Source organism: Lycorma delicatula, chromosome 9 (assembly GCF_047948215.1).
Source record: "Lycorma delicatula isolate Av1 chromosome 9, ASM4794821v1, whole genome shotgun sequence".
Classification (NCBI taxonomy): domain Eukaryota; kingdom Metazoa; phylum Arthropoda; class Insecta; order Hemiptera; family Fulgoridae; genus Lycorma; species Lycorma delicatula.
Window position 1 is genome coordinate 132,220,729 of NC_134463.1, and position 23,363 is coordinate 132,244,091.

The 23,363-nt window shown below is 36.0% G+C and overlaps 1 protein-coding gene across 1 annotated transcript in view; it reads right to left on the reverse strand.

Annotated features, from left to right (window-relative positions):
- LOC142330761 (putative malate dehydrogenase 1B) overlaps positions 1–23,363 on the reverse strand; it is a 57,140-nt gene extending 33,777 nt beyond the window's left edge. Inside the window, exons 1-3 of the mRNA XM_075376206.1 lie at positions 23,022–23,363; positions 6,291–6,497; positions 1,312–1,637 (exon numbers count right to left, since the gene is read on the reverse strand). Of these exons, the coding sequence (XP_075232321.1) occupies positions 1,312–1,637; positions 6,291–6,497; positions 23,022–23,156 (668 nt within the window). The 5' untranslated portion in view covers positions 23,157–23,363. The remainder of the gene's footprint in view (positions 1–1,311; positions 1,638–6,290; positions 6,498–23,021) is intronic.

Consider the following 23,363-nt stretch of genomic DNA (forward strand, 5'->3'; position numbering starts at 1 on the left):
CTTCAACTGATGCACATATAAGTGCTATGCAATAGGAACCAAGAAAGTGAAAGTTGTCACCAGAAAGTGAAAAGAGACATCCTGAATAGAGGTTATAAAAAGGTCCATTTAGTAAATTGGGTTGTGAGACTAACAACAGTAACAAGCTCACACTAACAGTTGACTCCAGTTGAGCTCCAGTAGTTGACAACACTGACAGCTGAGACAACCTGGAATTATTAACCCCAAGTGGTTCTTAAAAGAACTGTTTCGGTTAGCTATCAGGTAACTGGAATCTGAAGTTTGATCATAATAGTAGTTGGCTTTAAGCGGTTCTAAGTGACCAAACTATTGCGTTGAGCATATTCTCAACCTTATTCTTTTTCTTCCACGATATTGTCTGGATTTCTCCATCAACAATACTCTGGCCAGACTTGCAAGTACACTTTTTTATAGCTATCACACTGCAGTGATGGAAGTCTCCTAATTTTAATTAAATTTATTGAATCGGTTAAGTACAACTGGTCAAAATGACTATTAATTGGTACCTTCAAACCAGTTGATAGTTCAAAGTAATTAATGATATAGGCAGCTGTAACAGCCTTGTATCATGTCTGCAAAAATATAGTTTTATTTTAAAAAATTCTAAGAGTTCAGATTTAAGAAACAGATGTATGGCTGCCAAGGACTGAATTAATTGATGGCTTCATTCTTCTAGTGGAAAGGACTTGAAACCAAACAACAAAGTGTGGCTTAACATCGAATTAGATCAATCCATGTTTAAAAAGGCTGTTCTAGAATCTACATTACATTTTCAATTCACCAAATGTCAAAGGGTTATTTTATTACTTTATCTTATATCAAATTTGTCCATTTTGCATAGCTAATCGGGAAAAAATGTGTAGGGTGCAAAATGTTTAGTAAAAGACAGCTCTCAATAAACACTATAATTTAACTTTAATAAATGGATTAAAGCTGCAAGCTTGACACTTTTGTTCTGTATATTACAGTGTGTTTTAACTTGCTGTTTTGTACACATGAACCACAGGTATTTATATATTTCAAATTGGCATGTACAAACATGTTTCTATCAAAGCACTGGATAGTTTGGACTAACCGCTCAATAATAGAGTTAAACCACTGTTATTAAACTGCGGTAGGTGAATTACAATTTCTTTTTTTTAATAATTTGGAGAGGTCTCAAGAGCTCAAATGTTTGAGAATCAAGTACTAGTATTATATTATATATCATATTAACATAATATGATTTTTTATGCCTCATGCATACAGTTAGAAAGAAATTACATTAAAAAAAAAAACAGAAAGTTCTACCTTTTGACTTCAGTCATAATAACAAGGATATTACATCCTTTAACCGCTTCATACAAAGTTTTTGGAATAAATACTTTTCTTTTATGCATATTTGGACATTCTACACCTTCTATATCCCATACTATTGATTTTAATTTATCTTCTTTATCTTTTCTTTCATCGTATAATCTAATCTCAAGATAATCTTCATTATATAACAATTTATCTTGAACTAACTCCAAAATGAGAAGACTAGCAACTGGATTTCCTGCACCCAGTATACAAATATGACACCCCTTTTCTGCAACTTCTTCTTTAGCTTTTTTAAATGATCCCCTTAAGTAGTTCTGAAATTAAAAAAAAAAAAATCACACACATTCTGCATGTGCAATCAAATAATAAAACATCATTACAATAAAATTCTAGATATTTTTGATTAATTAATTATTTTGCAGTTTATAAAAGATGTGATAAAAGGGATAAAAAATTTGACTTCCACTTGGCTGCTGTAAACAAACTGGATACAATACTGCACTAGCTATATGAAATCTAACTTTTTATACAATCAATAGCCATCTACTCCATTCAGTGCTGGTAAAACAGTTTCAAAAAATGGAATCTAAATTGTTGCTTCTCCTACAGTTCAGGTGTGAGGTGAATGATTAATTTTATTGCACAAAGAAATCGCTAATTTATACTACTGGTATTCATAGAACCTGAAATTATAATAAAATGAGAGTTTAAGGATAAATTATGATCAGAGTGATTTTCAGTTATCTAAGGACAAAATAAATTCATCTTTGTCAATCAAAAACAAATAAACTCACACAAAAGCTTTTCTCAAGAAGAGCATCTAGTGGAAGGGAGATTTTTATTAATATCTTCCAGCATTCTACTGTGGATGTGCATGTTTTTAAAAAGCTATATGTACATGGGATGCAGCTATCTTTGCGATCTAAATGATCAATTAAATCGATCTAGATCAACAAAGTACTACATATTGGGAGACTTTTGGGATATCATACAAATTAACTGATTCATACTCGCATAGCCCAGATGAAAGAACGGAATGCAATGATGTTTTATCCATTTATTTCAGAACCTGGACATCAGTCCCTTGCTGTTGGGTCTATTTATTTGGCAGATATTTAATTTTAATGATAGTTATATATTTATTTTAGTTAGTTTTTAAGATGGACGAGGTTTCGGATTGCATCCCAATCCTCTCTAGATTGTTTGTGAAAATATTTTACTCGGGTTATTCCTTGGGAGATTAACAAAATATTTGCATCCTTCTTTCAATGCAATTCACCTTAAGTCCACCTAATGAGGCTTTTTGGTGGTAGTGCTTTTCAGTCTAGCAGGAATGCATAGCCCAGACTTAGTACTGAATATGTGGATCTCTTTACTAAAATGATGGTCTGGCAGGCTAGTCAGAACTTTAAAACCGATAAATAAGAAGCTCATATAAACAGTTAATGTGTAATTTTGGATCACCTAGTGATTCTTTAACAAGCATCTGAAAAAGTTACTATTTTAAGTCTGAATGTAAATGATGATTACGTGTTAATTTATACTGCATCAAAGTGATACCTAATCTGTCTGCTGCAATCCTATGAGTCATTTTTGTAAATTTATTTCAAAACTATGCAATTTCATTCATCACGCAAGGTTTTTTAAACGAGTTCATAAGTTACACCAAGAGTAAAAACCATCCCCTTTTATGTATATTTGTATAACCCATCTACAAATTATCAGCACAACTTACACACATTGCTGACACTCATAACATTGTCATCTTCTTATCATAATACAACTTTTGATAAATCTTGGCAACTGTCCTACTGTGAACATCATATGAAAGCCACAATAACAGATCCCATATTTGATCGATCACATTTTACTCACACTAGTGTGGATAGCAGACAGGCATGTAACAAGATTATAAATTGTTAGCTAGCTACTTTGAATTTGCAATCTGAAATAATTTTGGTACGACTTTAATTAAAAACATATTCTACAAACTTTTAAAAGATTTATTTATTACAAATATATGAGGAATTCTCAAAAAGGAGTAAAAAGGAACCGAGGGCACTTCAAATTTTTAACAATTCCACAATAGTAATACAAGGAAATAATTATTTTTCCTGCCGACCAAACAACGTGGCCTTTGGCATCAAATGATATAAATGATTTCCAGAATGTGCTTGCTTTTAGGATCAGTGTTGAAGCAAACTTTCATCACCATTAATGATGGAATTATTTTGGGATGGAAGTATTTTGGTACCAGGCAATATAAAGATCTACTCATAACAGCTTCTGTTCAGACATTAGCAATCTCAGCAGCCATCCTGGACAATTGCATCATGTAAATGGTAATTAACATACCTGCCGGTCCATCCACTGTTATTTGGCAATCTTTTCAAACAATAGTAACTGCTGTATTAATAGAGATTTTGTTCAATGTGGTGGCTACAGCAACTGGATTACCCTGCTTTGTGGAAAAACATAGGCCACCTGAAACCACCAAAATACATTTACTGTGTGCTCAAACTACACAGATTTTCATTCTTTCTTGACTTGCCCTCATATAATTCTTCATGATTTCCTACAATCTGACCTACTATGCTGCATAAACACATACATGTAATAGAACTTTTTTAAATGTTTAAATCCTTGAGACAGACAAAAAAGCCATCTCTCCATATGCAGTTTAATCTGTAATCAGATTAATCAAATGTTAGATTTAAAAATTATTATAAACAATAACATCTACGACTACGACAACTACTACAACTATAATAATAATAATAATATAACCCATCAAAAATTCCTAGGTATTCCATAGGGTGAGCAATTTTTTTGATACTGTAATTAGAGGTCCATTTGAATAAGATTTTTTTTCTGTTTTCTCACAGTTCTAGAAGTGACTGGAATTAAACATATATAAGGTCCATGCTGTAAGTTGACAATTGATGCTGTGATGGTGAGTTGACTATGCGGGGGGGTTGAAGGGCTGTTATGCGTGCATTCCTCAAACATTGTTAAACATAAACATGTTAAGAAATCATATTTACAATGACATCATCCTCTAATAATTGTATTTACATCTGCATTTAAAGTTATGTTTAAACTATGCACTTGTTACAGTAGGTGTGTAGGCCATTGGATTTATAAACTACAACGTGTAGCAATAAATAAGTATTTAGTATTCTCTTACGTGGCAGTAGGATCACAATCTTCTGAACTGTAGCAAGGCAAAGTACAATAAATTTATTTATGCACTTTTTATTTAAATTTATAAGAGACATCTTTTTAAAAATTATAATTTTTTTCTGTTTGTAAAGTAAATTACGTTATGCGTATGTGTGTGTTATGCATGTCATGTTGAAAAGGATTGTAGTTTGTTTTTGTCATATGACCTAAGAGTGTTAGTATATTCATATAAAACAAAATTTATTTTAGTGACTTTTTTTGTTAACAATGAATCCTGTAATTAAAAGTAAAGTAAAAAATTGGATGGACAGATCAAAGAAACTGTATATAACGGGTTAAAATTTACGGAAGTAGATAAGCTTAATAAATCTATAAAAATAAGAAGACAATTTTCTTATTCCCTTGCAACAAGTTCAGCTTCTTTGTAGTAGAGCTACTGGTGTATTCATTAGAGCAATAACGCATATAAAAAGGGAAGCTGAAGGCGCATGTTTTCAAATGAAAATGGTGTGTAAAGTTTCTGTATGTTGGATAAAAATCGCAAGAGACAATCTGTTACAAAGATTGACAATTATGATTTCTCAGCTATCAAAAGAATCGTTCACAATTTTTACTTGACAGATAAAACAGTACCTACTGTCAAAAAATTAAAAAATACACTTTAAAATGATCTCGGTTGGCAAGTAGGAGAAACAAGTTTAAGGACTACATTACATGATTTAAAATTTAGGCGGGTAAAAACAGCAAATAACCAAAAATTGTTGACAGGGAAACATGATATTGCTATGAAGAGAATTTTTTTTAATTTGAAAGCTATTGAGAAATTTCAGGAAGAAAAGAGGCAGTATTTAGATTAAAGTTACATTTTAACTACGCACTCATCCACAAAACTGTGGAAGACAGCAGCAGTGAGGGACTTCATACACTGACTTTCAAAGGCAAAAAGCCATAATTCATACAGAAGCAAAAGGCAGGTTTGTTCCAAATGCCTAACACACACTGATAGCTCAAAAATAGGCAGCTACCACAATAATGAAAACCACAGGAACTTCGAACAATGGGTTTCTGAAAAACTTTTAGGAATTGAAACTAAATTCTGTAGTTGTCCTTGATAAGGCACCAAATATCATAGTTGCAAATTAGAAAAAAATTTCAAGTATGGAAACTCAAGCATAGATGCAGGAGTGGCTAAAGAGATGGAATATTTCCTTTGATAAAGCGATGATTAAAAGAGAGTTACTTCAGTTAATAAGATCAAATCCAGTTGTAACTTATTCTATTGTTAACGTTTTAAATACAGAGGGTCATACAGTTCTTAAACTGCCAAGCTGTTTAAGCTGCCACAGCTGTTTGCTGTTAGCAGGAACTGCCAAACTTTGCATTCTTAAAATGCAAAGTCTGCCCATCAACTGTTTACCATGAAGTGTTTACAAGATCAAGCAGCAAAAAACAGAGCATCATCATTAAAGCAAAAAACTATGAAGGATTTTTTTAAAGTAAATAAACGATGTAGCTGTAAGTAAATTTCCATTACTGTATAAGTTTCAACATCTTATATTAATACTGTAGTTTTAATTAAGCTGTAGCATACATATATTATAGATTTTCAGATTATCCAGACTTTTGTTCATCCAGACGACGTCTGATCCCATCTAGTCTCGTTAAACGGGGTTGTACAGTATTTAAAGATTCATTGACAAAGTAATCTTATTCCTCTAAAGAAAAATTTGAACAAAATTAAGTTAAGCAACGTATAAAGTTGAATTCAATAAAGGATCTAATACCATTCTAAATTCTTTCTCTATATATTCATTTTCTTTCATACAGTGAATCGGTAATGTTATATTATAGTATTCCTCACAAAAATCATACAGTTCACTGATACCACCAATGTATGAGGGACATAAACCAATCTGTTCTAAGTCTCTCCAGATTAATGGTGATCCTGTATGTTCACACTTTAATACACTCCTCATTTTCATTAACAACATCTAAAAACATAAAAACAAAATTAACTAATATAAGATGTACATGCGCAAGCATAATACTAGTATCTAATAGTTATAATACTAGTATATAATCATAATTATAAATTAGTACTAATAAATTTCCTAATACCTAAAAGTACATTAGAGTCAGAAATAATATTTAAACCACTTATAATAATTAAAATTGATGCTCAGGATAATGAAATCAGTTAACCTTGTAAATACCTAAAAATATTCTTCCAGTTCTTTTCAAGACTACAGTTCATCTTTCTCATTCGCTGCATGTTGTTGGCATATTTTAGTGGCTAGAATGAATATCATAACAGTCAATGCCACTAAAAGTAAAAAATCTCAACCTACACATTCATCAATAACACATCTAATCATCCCACACAATATAAATATGAAGCTTTTTATACCTGTTACAGCATCTTATCATACACCATGTAAGTTAATAAGAACAGAGTGGCCGGGCAAAAAGTATCCAAAAGTAACGGGCAATATTTACAAAACCAGTCGTCATAATCTCTTAAAGATAGGCACTTTTTTTTTTTGTCTTCAGTCATTTGACTGGTTTGATGCAGCTCTCCAAGATTCCCTACCTAGTGCTAGTCGTTTCATTTCAGTATACCCTCTACATCCTACATCCCCAACAATTTGTTTTACATACTCCAAACGTGGCCTGCCTACACAATTTTTCCGTTCTACCTGTCCTTCCAATATTAAAGCGACTATTCCAGGATGCCTTAGTATGTGGCCTATAAGTCTGTCTCTTCTTTTAACTATATTTTTCCAAATGCTTCTTTCTTCATCTATTTGCCGCAATACCTCTTCATTTGTCACTTTATCCACCCATCTGATTTTTAACATTCTCCTATAGCACTGCATTTCAAAAGCTTCTAATCTTTTCTTCTCAGATACTCCGATTGTCCAAGTTTCACTTCCATATAAAGCGACACTCCAAACATACACTTTCAAGAATCTTTTCCTGACATTTAAATTAATTTTTGATGTAAACAAATTATATTTCTTACTGAAGGCTCGTTTAGCTTGTGCTATTCGGCATTTTATATCGCTCCTGCTTCGTCCATCTTTAGTAATTCAACTTCCCAAATAACAAAATTCTTCTACCTCCATAATCTTTTCTCCTACTATTTTCACATTCAGTGGTCAATCTTTGTTATTACAAATATACAATGCTACGATACAAATCGTAGCATCTTTATCTTTTCACCTTGTACTGTTACTCCGAATCTAAATTGTTCTTTAACATCATTAACTGCTAGTTCCATGTAAAGATTAAAAAGTAACGGAGATAGGGAACATCCTTGCCGGACTCCCTTTCTTATTAGGGCTTCTTTCTTATGTTCTTCAATTGTTATTGTTGCTGTTTGGTTCCTGTACATGTTAGCAATTGTTCTTCTATCTCTGTATTTGAACCCTAATTTTTTTAAAATGATGAACATTTTATTCCAATCTACGTTATCGAAAGCCTTTTCTAGGTCTATAAACGCCAAGTATGTTGGTTTGTTTTTCTTTAATCTTCCTTCTACTATTAATCTGAGGAATAAAATTGCTCCCCTTGTCCCTATACTTTTCCTGAAACCAAATTGGTCTTCTCCTAACACTTCTTCCACTCTCCTCTCAATTCTTCTGTATAAAATTCTAGTTAAGATTTTTGATGCATGACTAGTTAAACTAATTGTTCTATATTCTTCACATTTATCTGCCCCTGCTTTCTTTGGTATCATAACTATAACACTTTTTTTGAAGTCTGACGGAAATTCCCCCTTTTCATAAATATTACACACCAGTTTGTATAATCTATCAATCGCTTCCTCACCTGCACTGCGCAGTAATTCTACAGGTATTCCGTCTATTCCAGGAGCCTTTCTGCCATTTAAATCTTTTAATGCTCTCTTAAATTCAGATCTCAGTATTGTTTCTCCCATTTCATCCTCCTCAACTTCCTCTTCTTCCTCTATAACACCATTTTCTAATTCATTTCCTCCGTATAACTCTTCAATATATTCCACCCATCTATCGACTTTACCTTTCGTATTATATATTGGTGTACCAGCTTTGTTTAACACATTATTAGATTTTAATTTATGTACCCCAAAATTTTCCTTAACTTTCCTGTATGCTCCGTCTATTTTACCAATGTTCATTTCTCTTTCCACTTCTGAACACTTTTCTTTAATCCACTCTTCTTTCGCCAGTTTGCACTTCCTATTTATAGCATTTCTTAATTGCCGATAGTTCCTTTTACTTTCTTCATCATTAGCATTCTTATATTTTCTACGTTCATCCATCAGCTGCAATATATCGTGTGAAACCCAAGGTTTTCTACCAGTTCTCTTTATTCCGCCTAAGTTTGCTTCTGCTGATTTAAGAATTTCCTTTTTAACATTCTCCCATTCTTCTTCTACATTTTCTACCTTATCTTTTTTACTCAGACCTCTTGCGATGTCCTCCTCAAAAATCTTCTTTACCTCCTCTTCCTCAAGCTTCTCTAAATTCCACCGATTCATCCGACAACTTTTCTTCAGGTTTTTAAACCCCAATCTACATCTCATTATCACCAAATTATGGTCGCTATCAATGTCTGCTCCAGGGTAAGTTTTGCAGTCAACGAGTTGATTTCTAAATCTTTGCTTAACCATGATATAATCTATCTGATACCTTGCAGTATCGCCTGGCTTTTTCCAAGTGTATATTCTTCTATTATGATTTTTAAATTGGGTGTTGGCAATTACTAAATTATACTTCGTGCAAAACTCTATAAGTCGTTCCCCTCTTTCATTCCTTCTGCCCAGCCCGTATTCACCCACTATATTTCCTTCCTTGCCTTTTCCAATGCTTGCATTCCAATCTCCAACTATTATTAAATTTTCATCTCCTTTTACGTGTTTAATTGCTTCATCAATCTCTTCGTATACACACTCTACCTCATCATCATCATGGGCGCTTGTAGGCATATAAACATTAACAATCGTTGTCGGTTTAGGTTTTGATTTTATCCTTATTACAATGATTCTATCGCTATGCGTTTTGAAATACTCCACTCTCCTCCCTATCTTCTTGTTCATCACGAAACCTACTCCTGCCTGCCCATTATTTGAAGCTGAGTTAATTACTCTAAAATCACCTGACCAAAAGTCGCCTTCCTCTTCCCACCTAACCTCACTAATTCCTACTATATCCACATTCACCCTATCCATTTCCCTTTTTAAATTTTCTAGCCTACCAACCTTTTTTAAGCTTCTAACATTACACGCTCCGACTCGTAGAATGTTATTTTTTAATTTTCTGGTGACCCCTTCCTTAGTAGTTCCCACCCGGAGATCCGAACGGGGGACTCTATTTTACCTCCGGAATATTTTACCAAGGAAGGCGCCTCCATTATTGCTATGTGAAAATGCAGGGAGCCACATTTTCTTGGAAAAAAAAGTAGCTGTAGTTTTCCATTGCTTTCAGCTGCGCAGTACTCAGAGGACTGAGTGATGTTGATACGGCCGTTTAAGTCATTGTGACTCACGCCCCTAACAACTACTGAAAGAGCTGCTGCCCTCTTTCAGGAATCATTTCTTAGTCTGGCTCTCAACAGATACCTCTCCGCTGGAGAGCTGGACCGAAGGTTGCACCTTCGGTCCAGCTACTCTGTATCCCTGAGCACTCAAGCCCCCTCACCAACGGCAAGGTCTCATGATTCATAGAGGAGGAAAGATAGGCACAATCAACAGGAAATATCTACGATTTTTTATGTATATTCTCAGGGTCAGTGGAATACGCAGGCAAGCCAACTCACAATGCAGTTGTAGTCAGTCCAGATGTGGACCCGCAACAGAAGGTTCAATATGTATTTTGGTTACTGGACTTTCAATCAGTTATGCGTGTTCAACAGCATAAGAACTGAATGGAATATCGATCCTCCTACAGCAAAGTCTATTCATCAGTGGAATACGAGTTTAAGAGAGACTGAAAGCTTGAATTCACAAACTAGAAATCATCCAAAAGTTTCATTCAGTGACATACTGTGGTTTGCGTATGTGAAATGCATTCACAGCCACTCCTTAAAAGCCAATTAGGGGGGCTATGAACTAAAAATTTCTTGTTCCACTGTTCATGACATTGATCATAAGCAGCTCAGTTTACAAGTGTACAAATTACAATTGCCATCACATTAAACCAAACGATTAACACAATATCAGTTTGCTGCAGAGATAATCACAGCGTCAGAAACAATCCAAATTATCTTGATACATTGTTATTAGTGATGAGATAACCTTTCACGTGCGGAAAAGTTAACAAACAAAATTGTCAAATTTGGGGTACTGTAAACTCCCATATAATAATTGAAAATGAAAGGACCACACCAAAAGTCAATATCAAGACTGCACAAAAATGGCATCATCAGTCCATTTTTTTTTTTTACGGAGCCCACTGTGATAGGTCACACTTACCTCAAAATGCTTGAGAACTTTGCTGATATTCAGATTCTTGCAGGCTTCAGTTTCCAACAAGATGATGCTCCACCACACTTTCATCAAGAAAGTGTGGAACAGAAACACAATTTTCTGTTGGATCATACAAGGAAGTCCAACTATATTGCATGGCCACCTACATCTCCAGATATCACTCCTTCAGATTTCTTTTTGCTTGGGGTTTCTATTAAAACTTGTATGTACCAAAGAAAAGTTCAAGATATGGATGATTTAAAACAGAATTGTTGAAGCTGTTGGTCTAATAATGCAACACCTGGCAAGAGTTAATTATAGTCTACATGTCTGCCAAGCTGAAATAGGTGCACACATTGAAGATGCAGTGTTTGTTAAAAAGAAATTAAATTAAAAAATCTGAAAGCATATTTTTAGGTATTAGAACAAAAAATCATGAAATTTTATTATTTTTACAAAAGTTTACACAGATTTTTTATAGCTGAATCAGAAATATTTTTCAAATATTCTGTAAATAATACATATTAATCAAAACAGCAATTTTTTGTCTATAAGTAGTTTGCATCCAAATGTTCAATGTTAATGACCAGTTTTTCAGAGTATATTTGGAATGAACAGCTGGGCTTTTCATGTACAAATGGTAGCATCTGTGTATTTTATCTACAAAATTAAAAACAGTACACTCATTTAGAGCATTAATGCACAAAATAAATAAAAATAATAAAGTCAAACAACCCAAAAAATATATCTCATCAATATACACATACATATGCAATACACAAAGAGAAAAAAGTTCATACATTTTAAAAATCTTGTTTATAATTTGGAGTTCAAAAACAAATCATATAACACGGAACTTTTAACAAAACATCAATATTTACTATATTTTTATTGACAACAAAAAACAGAAAACATCTAAAATTACATGAAAGTAAAGCATCAACCTGAATGTAACATGTGCACTGAATTACTAACCGATAATAATTTAATAAGAATTTTTTTGTTTTAATGGCGAGTAGTTTAAAATGTAGATATAAATATTTATACGCACATCAATGACGTTCTCCCAAAATATTCATACGTAAATATAATAATCATAAAAACATTATGTAGGGATAATACAAATCACATTTTTCAAACGATTAATTTATTAGATGATGGTATGGTTTTATTCATTAAATGCTTCGATCTTAAAATCTCTGATTTTTTGAATTCAATCCCATAATTGCGATTCAATCTGGGGGTTGTGACCCTCATGGGAGTTGCAATAATATGAATGGGAGTAGAGAAATTAGCATACAATTTTACAAGTAAACAATAATGAAATCATTTTATGAAAAAAAAAGTGTTTTATTTGATGAGAATTTTGAAATAGTTTTTTCATAAAAATAAGAAGAATCTTTATTATTAACAGATGAGTAGTTACAGACTAGACTTAATATATTGTACAATCAACCGAGTATATTCTTGCTGCTCTACTTGAGTTAAATCTTGCTCTTTTAACTTATTTTTTTCAGTGCATTTGGTAAAATCTTTTCAACTTGGCCATCAGCTACATAGTATTGGTTTCATAGGTAATTTGAATAATAATTCTGATGCTCTCATTCTTAAGAACATTAACACAAAACAAGAATGCTTTTTAATAATAGCTTCGGTATAACATAACCTATTTGACGCTTTTACCTTTGAATAAATAAGTAAATTTTAACAATGAGTAATATTTTATGTTTTTTAATTAGGTCTTTATTAGGTTGATTATTAGGTTGTACATAAAACATCCAATTCATATTTTTTTAAATCAATTTAGTGATATAAGACTCAACTAAAACACATTCTTAAAATAATATAATTAATTATCAAATGAAATACATTCTAGCGAATAACATAATTTTAACTTTTTTTAGTGCATTTGGCATTTGACATTTTGTACATCTGACATTTTATCCTTATATGGATAAAATATCAGATGCATATATAATTGCAGCTTGAAATACCCTTGAAAACAATAAGCAAATTATATGATTTACCAAAAATAAAAGTGAAGAATTAATTATAATCCATCAGTATTACTTGCACAGGAAGGAAATGTGGATATTCAATTTTGTGGTGATAAAACCAAAATCATCAATAGATGAATTACAAAATATGAAACAAAAGGAGAAAAGAGCAATAATATCGCAAAGATCATTTTGACAAAATTAAAAATTTAACTTCATTGTGCAGTCGGCTATGGAATTTCGCTCTCCAATAGAGTATGTAGAGCTTTAGAAGCATCGGGAAATTTGCTTTACGGTACAGACCCTGAGACTACAATCAAATAGAATAATATAAACAGACCGGGCCAAGATATTGAAACTTGGAAACAAATTAAATTGTTAGATAAAGATTCTTCTGATGATATTCTCCATCCCAATTTGATAAACGACTATTATCCTATGAGATCAACAGAATTGGATGACTACTGTTTGTATGATTTTATTAAACGGTTCAATTATGCAACTGACAACAGAGAGAATGTTACATGCTACCTAATTGAAAATTTATCAAGAAACGTTTAAATCCGCGTCTAGTAAATCATTACAGATACAATGTGGATGTTAAACCTGAAAAATACTATTACAGTTTATTGTTGTTATTCAAACCCTGGAGAAAGTCAGAAACTTTGAAAGATGGATGCAGCACGTACATAGAGTCATTCCAGTCTACAATATAGTTTTAAGCAATAGCATACCATGAAAGAATAGTGGAAATTCAAAAGGCTTTTGTAAATATTGAGGAAATGATTAAAAATAAAATAGAAGGGAACGAAAAAGTTACTATAGAGGCCAATAAAGCAATGAAAGATTACAGAGAAATTAACAACTTGCAAGATTTTGAGATGGAAAATATTCTTGTGCAATTAAATGGAGATCAGAAACATATATTTGATACAGTAACAAAATGCATAGAAAACTATAATGGTCAAATTTTAAGACTTTTCATTAGCGGTGTCCGTCTTCTCTTGAACCGATGTAGGTAGACCCCGAACTCCCCGTGTCCAGACAGGAACTACGTGAGGAAGTAATCTACCTCCCCGTGCCTCCGCCTGACCCACGGTCCCAAGTCCGGGATCAGTCTCCTGGTCCATGCCCCAGCCGTAGCCGTTCTCCACATCTCCTGTCGGTTGACCATCAGCTGCCTCCGGGCTTCCGCCTTCGGCGTTTCTTCGTATGTGGAGACCGGCTGCGTGGCCCGCAGCTCGATGGGAGGCACCCCTGCGATGACTGCCACTGCGCATCCTGATACGGTGCGATACGCCGATGTTATGCGTATCGCCGCTCTTCTGGTAAGGGAGGCTAGCATCCGTACGTTCTTCTTTCTCGAAAGTGCGTCCTTCCAGGCCGGGACCGCGTACAGCAAGACGGAGGAAACCACTGAAAGGATCAGCCGTCGTTTGCTCGCCCGTGGTCCGCTCTTGTTGCCCATTAGTTTTTGTAGACCGTCTTGTATCTGCTCGGTCCTCTTCGTGACCTCTCTGAGGTGGGTGTTAGACAGCCCATTCTTGTCAATCCACACGCCCAGGTACTTAGCGCAACCGGACGAGTGGACCCGTACGTCGTCCACCATGAAGGACATTCCCCTCAGTCTTCTCCGTCCGTCCCGACACCATCAGCGCGAGGTCATCTGCGTACGCGACCGACTGGCATCCTTCCGGGAGTTCTTCCCGCAGAAGGCCGTCGTACGCGATGTTCCAAAGAAGAGGCCCAAGCACCGACCCATGCGGAACGCCTCCAAACATGTTGAAATCATCATCTCCTTCCTCTGTGCGTACCCGCAGAGATCTCTCATGCAGGTAGTCATTTATTACGGCGAGTAAGTAGCCGCTGATCCCTCTCTCCCGGAGTATTCTCATGATCACTCCCTATGGCACGCTGTTAAATGCATTCCTGATGTCTAGGAGAATGATCAATGGGATCTTCCTTCGTCGCCACGTGCCTGCCGACTGGACTCTGGCCCACTCTAGCACCCGTCGGACGGCGTCGACGGTCGATCTTCCCCGAACGAAGCCGTACTGGTCTGGGGAAAGACCTCCGACCGCAGTCTTTCAGCGATCAGTCTCTCATACAGCTTTCCCATCGTGTTGATGAGGCAGATAGGCCGGTATTTCCTGGTTTCTTCGGCTCCCGGTTTCGGGAGGAGGACCAACCTGGCCTCCTTCCAACAGCCGGGAAACCTCCCCGAGGATAATGCCCTATTGAACATGTCTAACACCGTCCAAGGGTGCCTATCCACCAACACCTTCACGATGGACCCAGGGATGTTATCTGGGCCCGGGCTCTGTAGTTGTTCTACAGTGAAGCGCCTTTGTTGATCACCAGCTATCGGTTCCCATTCCTCCTCTTCGACGTGGATGAGCTCCGTTATCGCTGTGAGAAACTGTTCCCTTGTCAATGGGGTCAGGCGCCTACCAAACTTCTTGGTGACGATCTGGTAGGCCCTGCCCCACGGATCTTGCTCTAGGTCTTCCACGAGGTGTTGCCACGCCTCTTGTTTGGCAGCCTTAATGGCTCTACAAAGGCTTCTTCGTGCCGCGTGGAACACCTCCGTTTCCTCCTGCAGGCGCTCAGAGTCCCGTCGTGCGAGCTGCATCCTCCGCCTTGCTGTTTTGGCTTCACCACGCAGTCTCGCAATGTCCCTGTTCCACCATTAAACATTCTTTACGCGTCTCCCAGGCTGTGGCCGCTGTTTCACACATTCCCCCTGTAGTATGGCCATGAATTCCTCGGGGGTGTGAACACGCCTACGGGCCACCTCTGCCGCCGCCCTATCCGCTACCGTCGCGGCCTGCTGTTCCGACGGCCTCCAGATAGGGTCCTGTTCCGCTAGACCCCTTCCGCCTCCTTGTATTTCAAAAATTATGGCTTTGTGGTCGCTGGCAAAATCATCTTCTACTACCTGCCAGCCCACTATCCTTCTTGCCACCCTATCTGAGGCCGCTGTCAGATCCTACACCGATCCATCACCCCTTGCGTCGTATGTAGGCACCCTAGGCGTGTGCATGACCACCAGTCCCGCGGCCCCAAGCATTGTAGCTACGGTGTAGCCTCTCCGCGTGGACCGGCACCCTCCGAGTTCAGTGCATTCGGAGTTGAAGTCCCCGGTCAAAAGTACCGGGAACCCCGCCCTCCGTATGCATTCCTCCAGGTCTCCGATGAATTCTTCATGTCGATCCATTCCGAGATGTACCCATTGATCACCGTGAGTTGATGAATGTGTACAGCCACGAACCTTCTACCTCTAACTACCTTCGTTACTGCAAACGGCAGGTTTGCAGTATGTCACCGTAAATGTCACCGGCAGGGTGACATTCCGTATAGCAGCATCGCCATCCTGGTCAACATACCAGTGGCCTGAGTTAACCAGCCGCTGATTAGGTTCCACGACCAGCAGTAGGTCGTATCCCCCAACCAGCGCTGCCACCCATGCCAAGTCATGGGCAGCCACGGCTCTGTTTACGTTGAGCTGTAAACACTTCATTTCCGAACGTGTTTACAGGCCCCGCTACCCAGTCTATGCCCAATCACTCCACAACCCACGCATTTGGTGGGCTCCCGGCACTGTACCCTCTTGTGCCCCGTCCCCCCGCAGTTGTAACAACAGGCTCTCCTATCGGGACCCGTGCAGTGTGCCGCAACATGGCCCGTCTCCCAACAGCGAAAGCAATTAACATCTGGTCTTCGTATCTCCGCTCGACACGATTGCCACACTACAAGGAGCCTCCCGGTGGACGTAAGCCTCTTCGCCTCTTCCAACGGCAGCACCACAGTGGCGTTCTGCGTTTGTCCATATGCTTGACCGACGTGATCCTAGCAGACGTCTTTCCCTCCAGCGCGCGTTGTACCGCCGCCATCACCTCCTCCTTAGTCACTTCAGCGTCGAGGTCTCTAATGTGGACAACCTCTTTTCTGTCCAACTGCCCTTTCCCACCAATCTTCACCTCTGGCGCCTTCTGTGCCATTTTCTCTCGTAGGGATTGGGCAGAGTTGGTCCCCGCCCGCACCCGTACCTCGACATCCTCGCCCCTGCCTTTACGAACTGAGAGTATGTTAGGAGCCAGTTCCTCTCCCACTGTTACCTTCACTTGGCGTAGTAGCTCTGCATACGACTTGCCCGTCTGCCGTAGGACCACGGTCTCGGTCTGCCTCTCACGCCGTTCCTCGGTCGGGTCACCTGTGTGAAACATAGTAACCTTCCTTTTATACTTTCTTGCCCAGAACTCCAGGGTGGTTTTAACTATGCTACCCAGTTTACCCCCTGGCCCCGCAAGAGTCACCGGGTGTACCTCGTACGTTGAAACGGTCTCCAGACCAGATAGCAACCAGTCGACAGCAGTTATGTCCTCCCCTTTAACTCGTATCACGTACAGGTTTCCCGACGGGTCGATCTCCTCTTTTTCCCCAATAACGTCTGTGGCCGCGACATGTCGCATCACAGTGCCTGGGAGCATAGCGCCACTGTTCAACTTCCTCTTTATACCGGGTGCCAGGTCGCAGACCCGGCAAGCTATTTTTGACTTCTTGTCGCCCTCAAGGTCCAGCACGTAGACACATGCACGCTCGTCATCCGCCTTGGGTAGGCCCCGCACCTCCTCGACTAGCTCGAAGGCCTGTTGGGGCCACCTTTTTTCATCAAGCTCCTTCAGGTCTTGGACCTCCCCCTTCTTCAGCGCTGCCTGGATCGCGGCGAGGTCCGACCGTGCCGTCTGGGTATGCTTATTGTCCCCGCAGTCCCTTGAGTGCCCTGCATCGTCGAACTTCAGCAGACTTGAAACCAAATGTTATAACAATTTATAACTCCACAAAGGGGGGTGTGGACGTTGTGAATCGCTTGAAAAGCGAGTATGATGTTTCTAGAATCAGTAAACGATGGTCTCTAACTTTGTTGTTCTCCCTGTGAACATCGATACTATAAACTCTCAAATAGCACTTCAATCAAACACACAACAAGCCATGTCAACGAGTTACCTCACCCAGCTGGCAAAATGCCTGGTACAGCCACACCTCGTGAGAAGAGCAGCTATCCTAAATGTTCATGTGAGCCTCAAGAAAAAAATACAGCGGGTAGCCCCAACTTCCCCCACCACTGTCACCAAACTCAGTGACTATAGATGGAAAGCGCCATGCCTTCCATATAGACATGTGTCTACTGCCCCATGCGCAATAACTGATTTATGCACTATCATGTGGCAGCTGTTAATCCCCTATATGTAAAAAGCACACAGCAAAGACTGTTCTGACTTGTTGCCAGTGTAATGACCAGCTAGAAAATGAATGAAATAAAAAGGAACATTCAAAATAAATTCATAATATGCTTCAATACTGATGGGGGTCAATTAACTAAACATTTAAAAATACAATAATTATGTATTTTATTATAGTTTAGTTTTTAGATGCCATAAAAAGTTAATAATCATTTTGTTTTCACGATTATAACAGCGCAATTACGTTATTTGGAAACATTCTTTGAAGTTTCAAATTTAATAAATTTTTTAGTATACTATTTCATTTATATTTATAGTACTGTACAATAGTACAATAAGTACTGTAAGATATAGCCAATTTATCATTTTGAAAACTATAAAAAACTTTTTGCCATTATAAATTGTTTTGAGAAAAAATAGTTTTATTCAGATGTACACCAATGTTAGATCTAATGTGCGAATAACCACGTAATTTTCAGACATGCAAGTGATCGCAGGTTAATAAAAAATTAATGTTTCAAAGTATACTGGGTTATCATTTGAATAGTTACTTACTACATTTATTATTCAACAGCTATTAATCACATTGTATTTTTGTTTGCAGGCATGTAAACAATTCTCAGGGGGAACCTTTTTAAAATTATTTTCAGGAGGTGGAAACCCACCCTCCTATCTCCTACACCTACCCCAATCAAAAATCTTAAATGGCAATGGTAAAATTTAATTACATTAATTGACAACCCAAAAAAAATAATGAATTTTGGTGAAATGAAAATTAAAATCTGCTCACCCCTTTGCTTGGTAGGTGCAATAAACAATTTGGGGGTAGTACTTTTTTTTAAATTTCAGTTCAAAAATAATAACTATAAAATTACATGATATTACTTTTTAAACAGTTTAATCTTTGGATTAAAACTGAAAATTATTTTTTAAATTACAGACACAAAATTTCTCCCTTAAATGTTTTCTAAAATTTTCAAGAGTTGAAAACTTATTTTTTTTAAATGAGACGATTTAGTTTCTGACATCATTGCAAGGCCCTTTGAATGACAAGTAATTTGGTACAAATAAAATAAAAATTGGTTCTCCGGTATTGAAGTTATGATTAAAAATGTGTTTTTTTAGGTTATATTGGAATACAGTGTTACATCCAAAACATTAGGTCTGAAATTATTCATTCTTGTATAAGTTTTAGATTTCTCCAGCATTGAAAAAACATACCAGTACACAGCATTATAACATATGTTAAACATAGGAAAAACCAATAATAAGGTACCTATTCTTTGCTGGCAATATGTTGAAAAATTGATTACCTTGTTATAACACGCAATTTTCTGGCAATTATTGATATCTTAGTTACTATGGTAAATTTGTAAATTGTTTTCTGTCATAAATGTAATTAGTGACAATAAGTATTTATTTCACAATCTTGTTTTATTAAAATTGTTGTGTTCTTTAGTTAAATTTGGGTTTGGTTCTGTAGTAAATTTGTCTCGCTGAATGGCTTACACAATATGGAAGAAAGGGCTGAACTAGAGAACAAAATAAATGTGCTAGAACTGCCCAAGCATTAAATGAATGGCATCCAATACAAACTTACATCGTAAAACTTGTAAAAAATTGCAAGAAATAGGATCTGTCAAGAATAAGAAATGTGCAGGACAAAGGTCTTAGACAAATTAACTTGGATTGAAATCTTGGGAAATGTAGTAGCAAATCCTCAGAGCTCAATTTGTAAAATATCCCATGAAACTCGGGTTACTTGTGGTTCTGTTTTCGCTACATTAAAATTGAATAGATTCTTTCTGTATAAAATTAACTGCATCAAGAACTGAATAAGAATGAGCTGGCAGAAGGATTGAATTCTGTGAAGAAATGATTTAATTAATAGATGTTTGGACCGGAATTTACAGGATAACACAATCAGTTTAGTATTTATTGATGGGAATTTAACAGTTGAAAAGTATTTGCAGTTGCTGGATAAAGTTATTCACCCGCTAATAGTCCATGCCTTAGAGAATCAGTTAGATGACAATGGAAACATGTTATTTAATGAAGACATGCTTTACTTTCAGCAAGATGGAGCACCTGCTCACTATACTTTTCCAGTTCGACAATGGTTGGACCAAATGTTTCCTGGGCATCGGATAGTTGAAGAGGAACAGTTGATGGCAGCAAGATCTGCTGATCTTACACCACTGGACCTTTTTTTTGTGAGGTCATTTAAAATCAATAATTTATAAAGAAATTTGTGCTAACATACAAGAGTTGAAAAATAAAATTGTAAGAGCATGTAGGATGAAACTAAAGAAACTTTAACAAAAGTACGATGTGAATTACAACAAACACTTTATTATTGTTTACAGAAAAATGGGAATCATTCTTGAGCAAATGATTTTAAAAAACTGATACTTCTATTTTATTGAGGTAAAAAACAGTGTTTTATTTTTCTTAAGGACACTTATTGTTAAAAACAATCATAAAAAAATTATGAATGATTTAAGCCTTATTTTTTTATTAAGAATTATTCATTTATGAATTAGTTTTCATTTAATTATTTAATCATTAAATTTTATCTGGTAATAAATTGTTCAACATGTTATCAACAAAGAAGTAGGTATTATCTTATTATTGGTTTTTCATATGTTTAACAAATTTTACAATGCTGTGTTTACTGGTACGTTTTATCAATGCTGGAGAAACCTAAAACTCCTATTTTTAACAATAACGGATGATTTCAGACATAATACTTTGTGTCAGTAACACTATTCCAACATAACCTAAAAAAAAAAATACATTTTTTTCAATACCAGTGAACAGATTTTTATTTTATTTATACCAAATTACTTGTAATTCAAAGCGCCTTCCAATGAGGTGTCACAAGCTACAATGTCTCATTTTAAAAAATGAAGTTTTCAACTCTTAAATTTTTTTAAACATTTAAGGGTGGAATTTTGTGTCTGTAATTTAAAAAACAATTTTCATAGTTTTAATCCAAAGATTATGATTATTTCAAACAGTTATTTCAAGTAATTTTATAGTTATTTTTGTTTAACTGAAATTTAAAAACGTACTACCCAAAATGGTATTTTGCACCTACCCTGCAAAAGGGTGGGCAGATTTCAATTTTTATTTTCTTCAGGTTGTGAATTAATGTAATTATATGTTACCATTGCCATTTAAGATTTTTGAGTTGAGTTAGGTGTAGCGGAGAAGGTGGTTCCACCCCTTTGAAAATAATTTTAAAAAGGTTCTCCCTGAAAATGGTGTACATGCCTGCAAACAAAAATACAATGGGACTGATAGCTGTTCAGTATTAAATGTGGTAACTTTTCCAATGATCATCCGGTATTTTAAAAAATACATAATCAATGACCACTACTTCTACTTATTATTGTTACAAATACACATTTGTACAAAATATAATAAATTGCTACAAATTAAATAATATTATTATACTGATATAAGTCAGCAACATAACAGATACAGATGATTAGCTGTAAATTATTTTACATTTACTATATAACCTTATTCTAAAATCTACTTTGGCATGATAATGTAATTGGTAATTCTGAGCAATTACTTTAATTACTTTAACAACTTCAGTGTTCTTCATACTATAATATAACATAGAAAATATGTTTAAGATATGGAAAACACAAGAGCTAAACATCAGAAAGCAGGTTTGTATAGTGAGGATCTGTGCAAGGTCAAAGTCTGTGCTGCATTATCAATACTCTTGTCAATTAGCTACCCAGTTTTGTTAATTATCACGACCTCTTCTGAGCTAATCCATTCTGTCAAGAGAGGTTAGGTTTAAGGTTACTGTAAGAGTTATGATTACACTTTTGTGGAGAGGATAAGGATAAATTACCAAAGTATGCCAATACTTAACACCATCTCGTACGACACTTGGTTGAATATATGTTTAAATGGAAATACAGTCGCAGAGATACTACACCCACAAGCTCCATGCTATTAGTCATGTGTACAAATGGATAATCGTGTCACCTTACAAAGAGCACAGTTATCTCCAACAGCTGACGATGAGTAAGTTTATGGTTTATAACTCTCTCCATAAAAATCTAACCTTAACCCTAACCTCTCTCCACAGATCGAATTAGCATTTCAACAGGTCACTATAATTCAAAAAATTTATTGCTCATTGCACCGCCTGTCCAAAATTTAGATCTTGTATTTTCCTGATCCTAACCATATCTTCTGTGATATATTAAAGCATGAAAAAACAAAGGCAATTAAGTAATTGTTCAGAATTACCATGTACTTAAGTACAAAATAAAATGAAAAAGCAGATCAGAGCGATTTGCTTTATTGTCTGATTTAATACCAGTTTTGTCACAAGTAATAAACAACACTGCCTAAAAATATAAATGACAAAATCTATGCAATGGTCAAAAGTGAGTTTCATGGAAAAATTCAGTTAATGTCATGAGAGTAGCAGTCTAATTTGCAACTCAATAGATGATTGGAAGTTTCAGTCACTTCACTAGAACTTTGACTATACAATTTTTTTAACAGTATACAAGGTTAGTAATAAAATCATCTTGCAACTGGCATCATTGACATTACACTAACAGATTAAAAATTAAAAAAAGTAGTAAGCAGTGAGTATTGGGCAAATGAAATTGTTCTATGTGAATTAAAAATATTTAATTTTATATTTACAATAGAACTACGGCTTGAAATTGTAGCCACAAAATAGTAATCAAGGCTGGAAAAAGTTATATATTTTAAAGGTAGCTTACTCTCATCTCCTAAAAATTATTGCCAATCAACTAAACAATTTTATGATCAAAGTATTTTCACCTCGTAATCCTTTGAAGTAAAAGACTGTGATTTCATTTTAACACCAGGAACCAGCCGCGTTAAATTTCGAATAAAATAATCAGCAGTAGCAAATGACAAACAACCGAACTTTCCGATCACCATAAAAATTGACATTCTCAATAAAAAATAAAACCTGTTGATAAAATATACATACAACTAACTGGGGGTCCGTTTACCCAGATTAGGTTATGCAATAAAATATTAATTTTAATTGAACGGTAAAACAATAACTTTCGGTGTAAGTTAAACGTTATTGCGACTTTATGGCTGATGGCTATAAGTAAATTTAAATACCAGATTACTAGAAAGATCTTTCAGGTA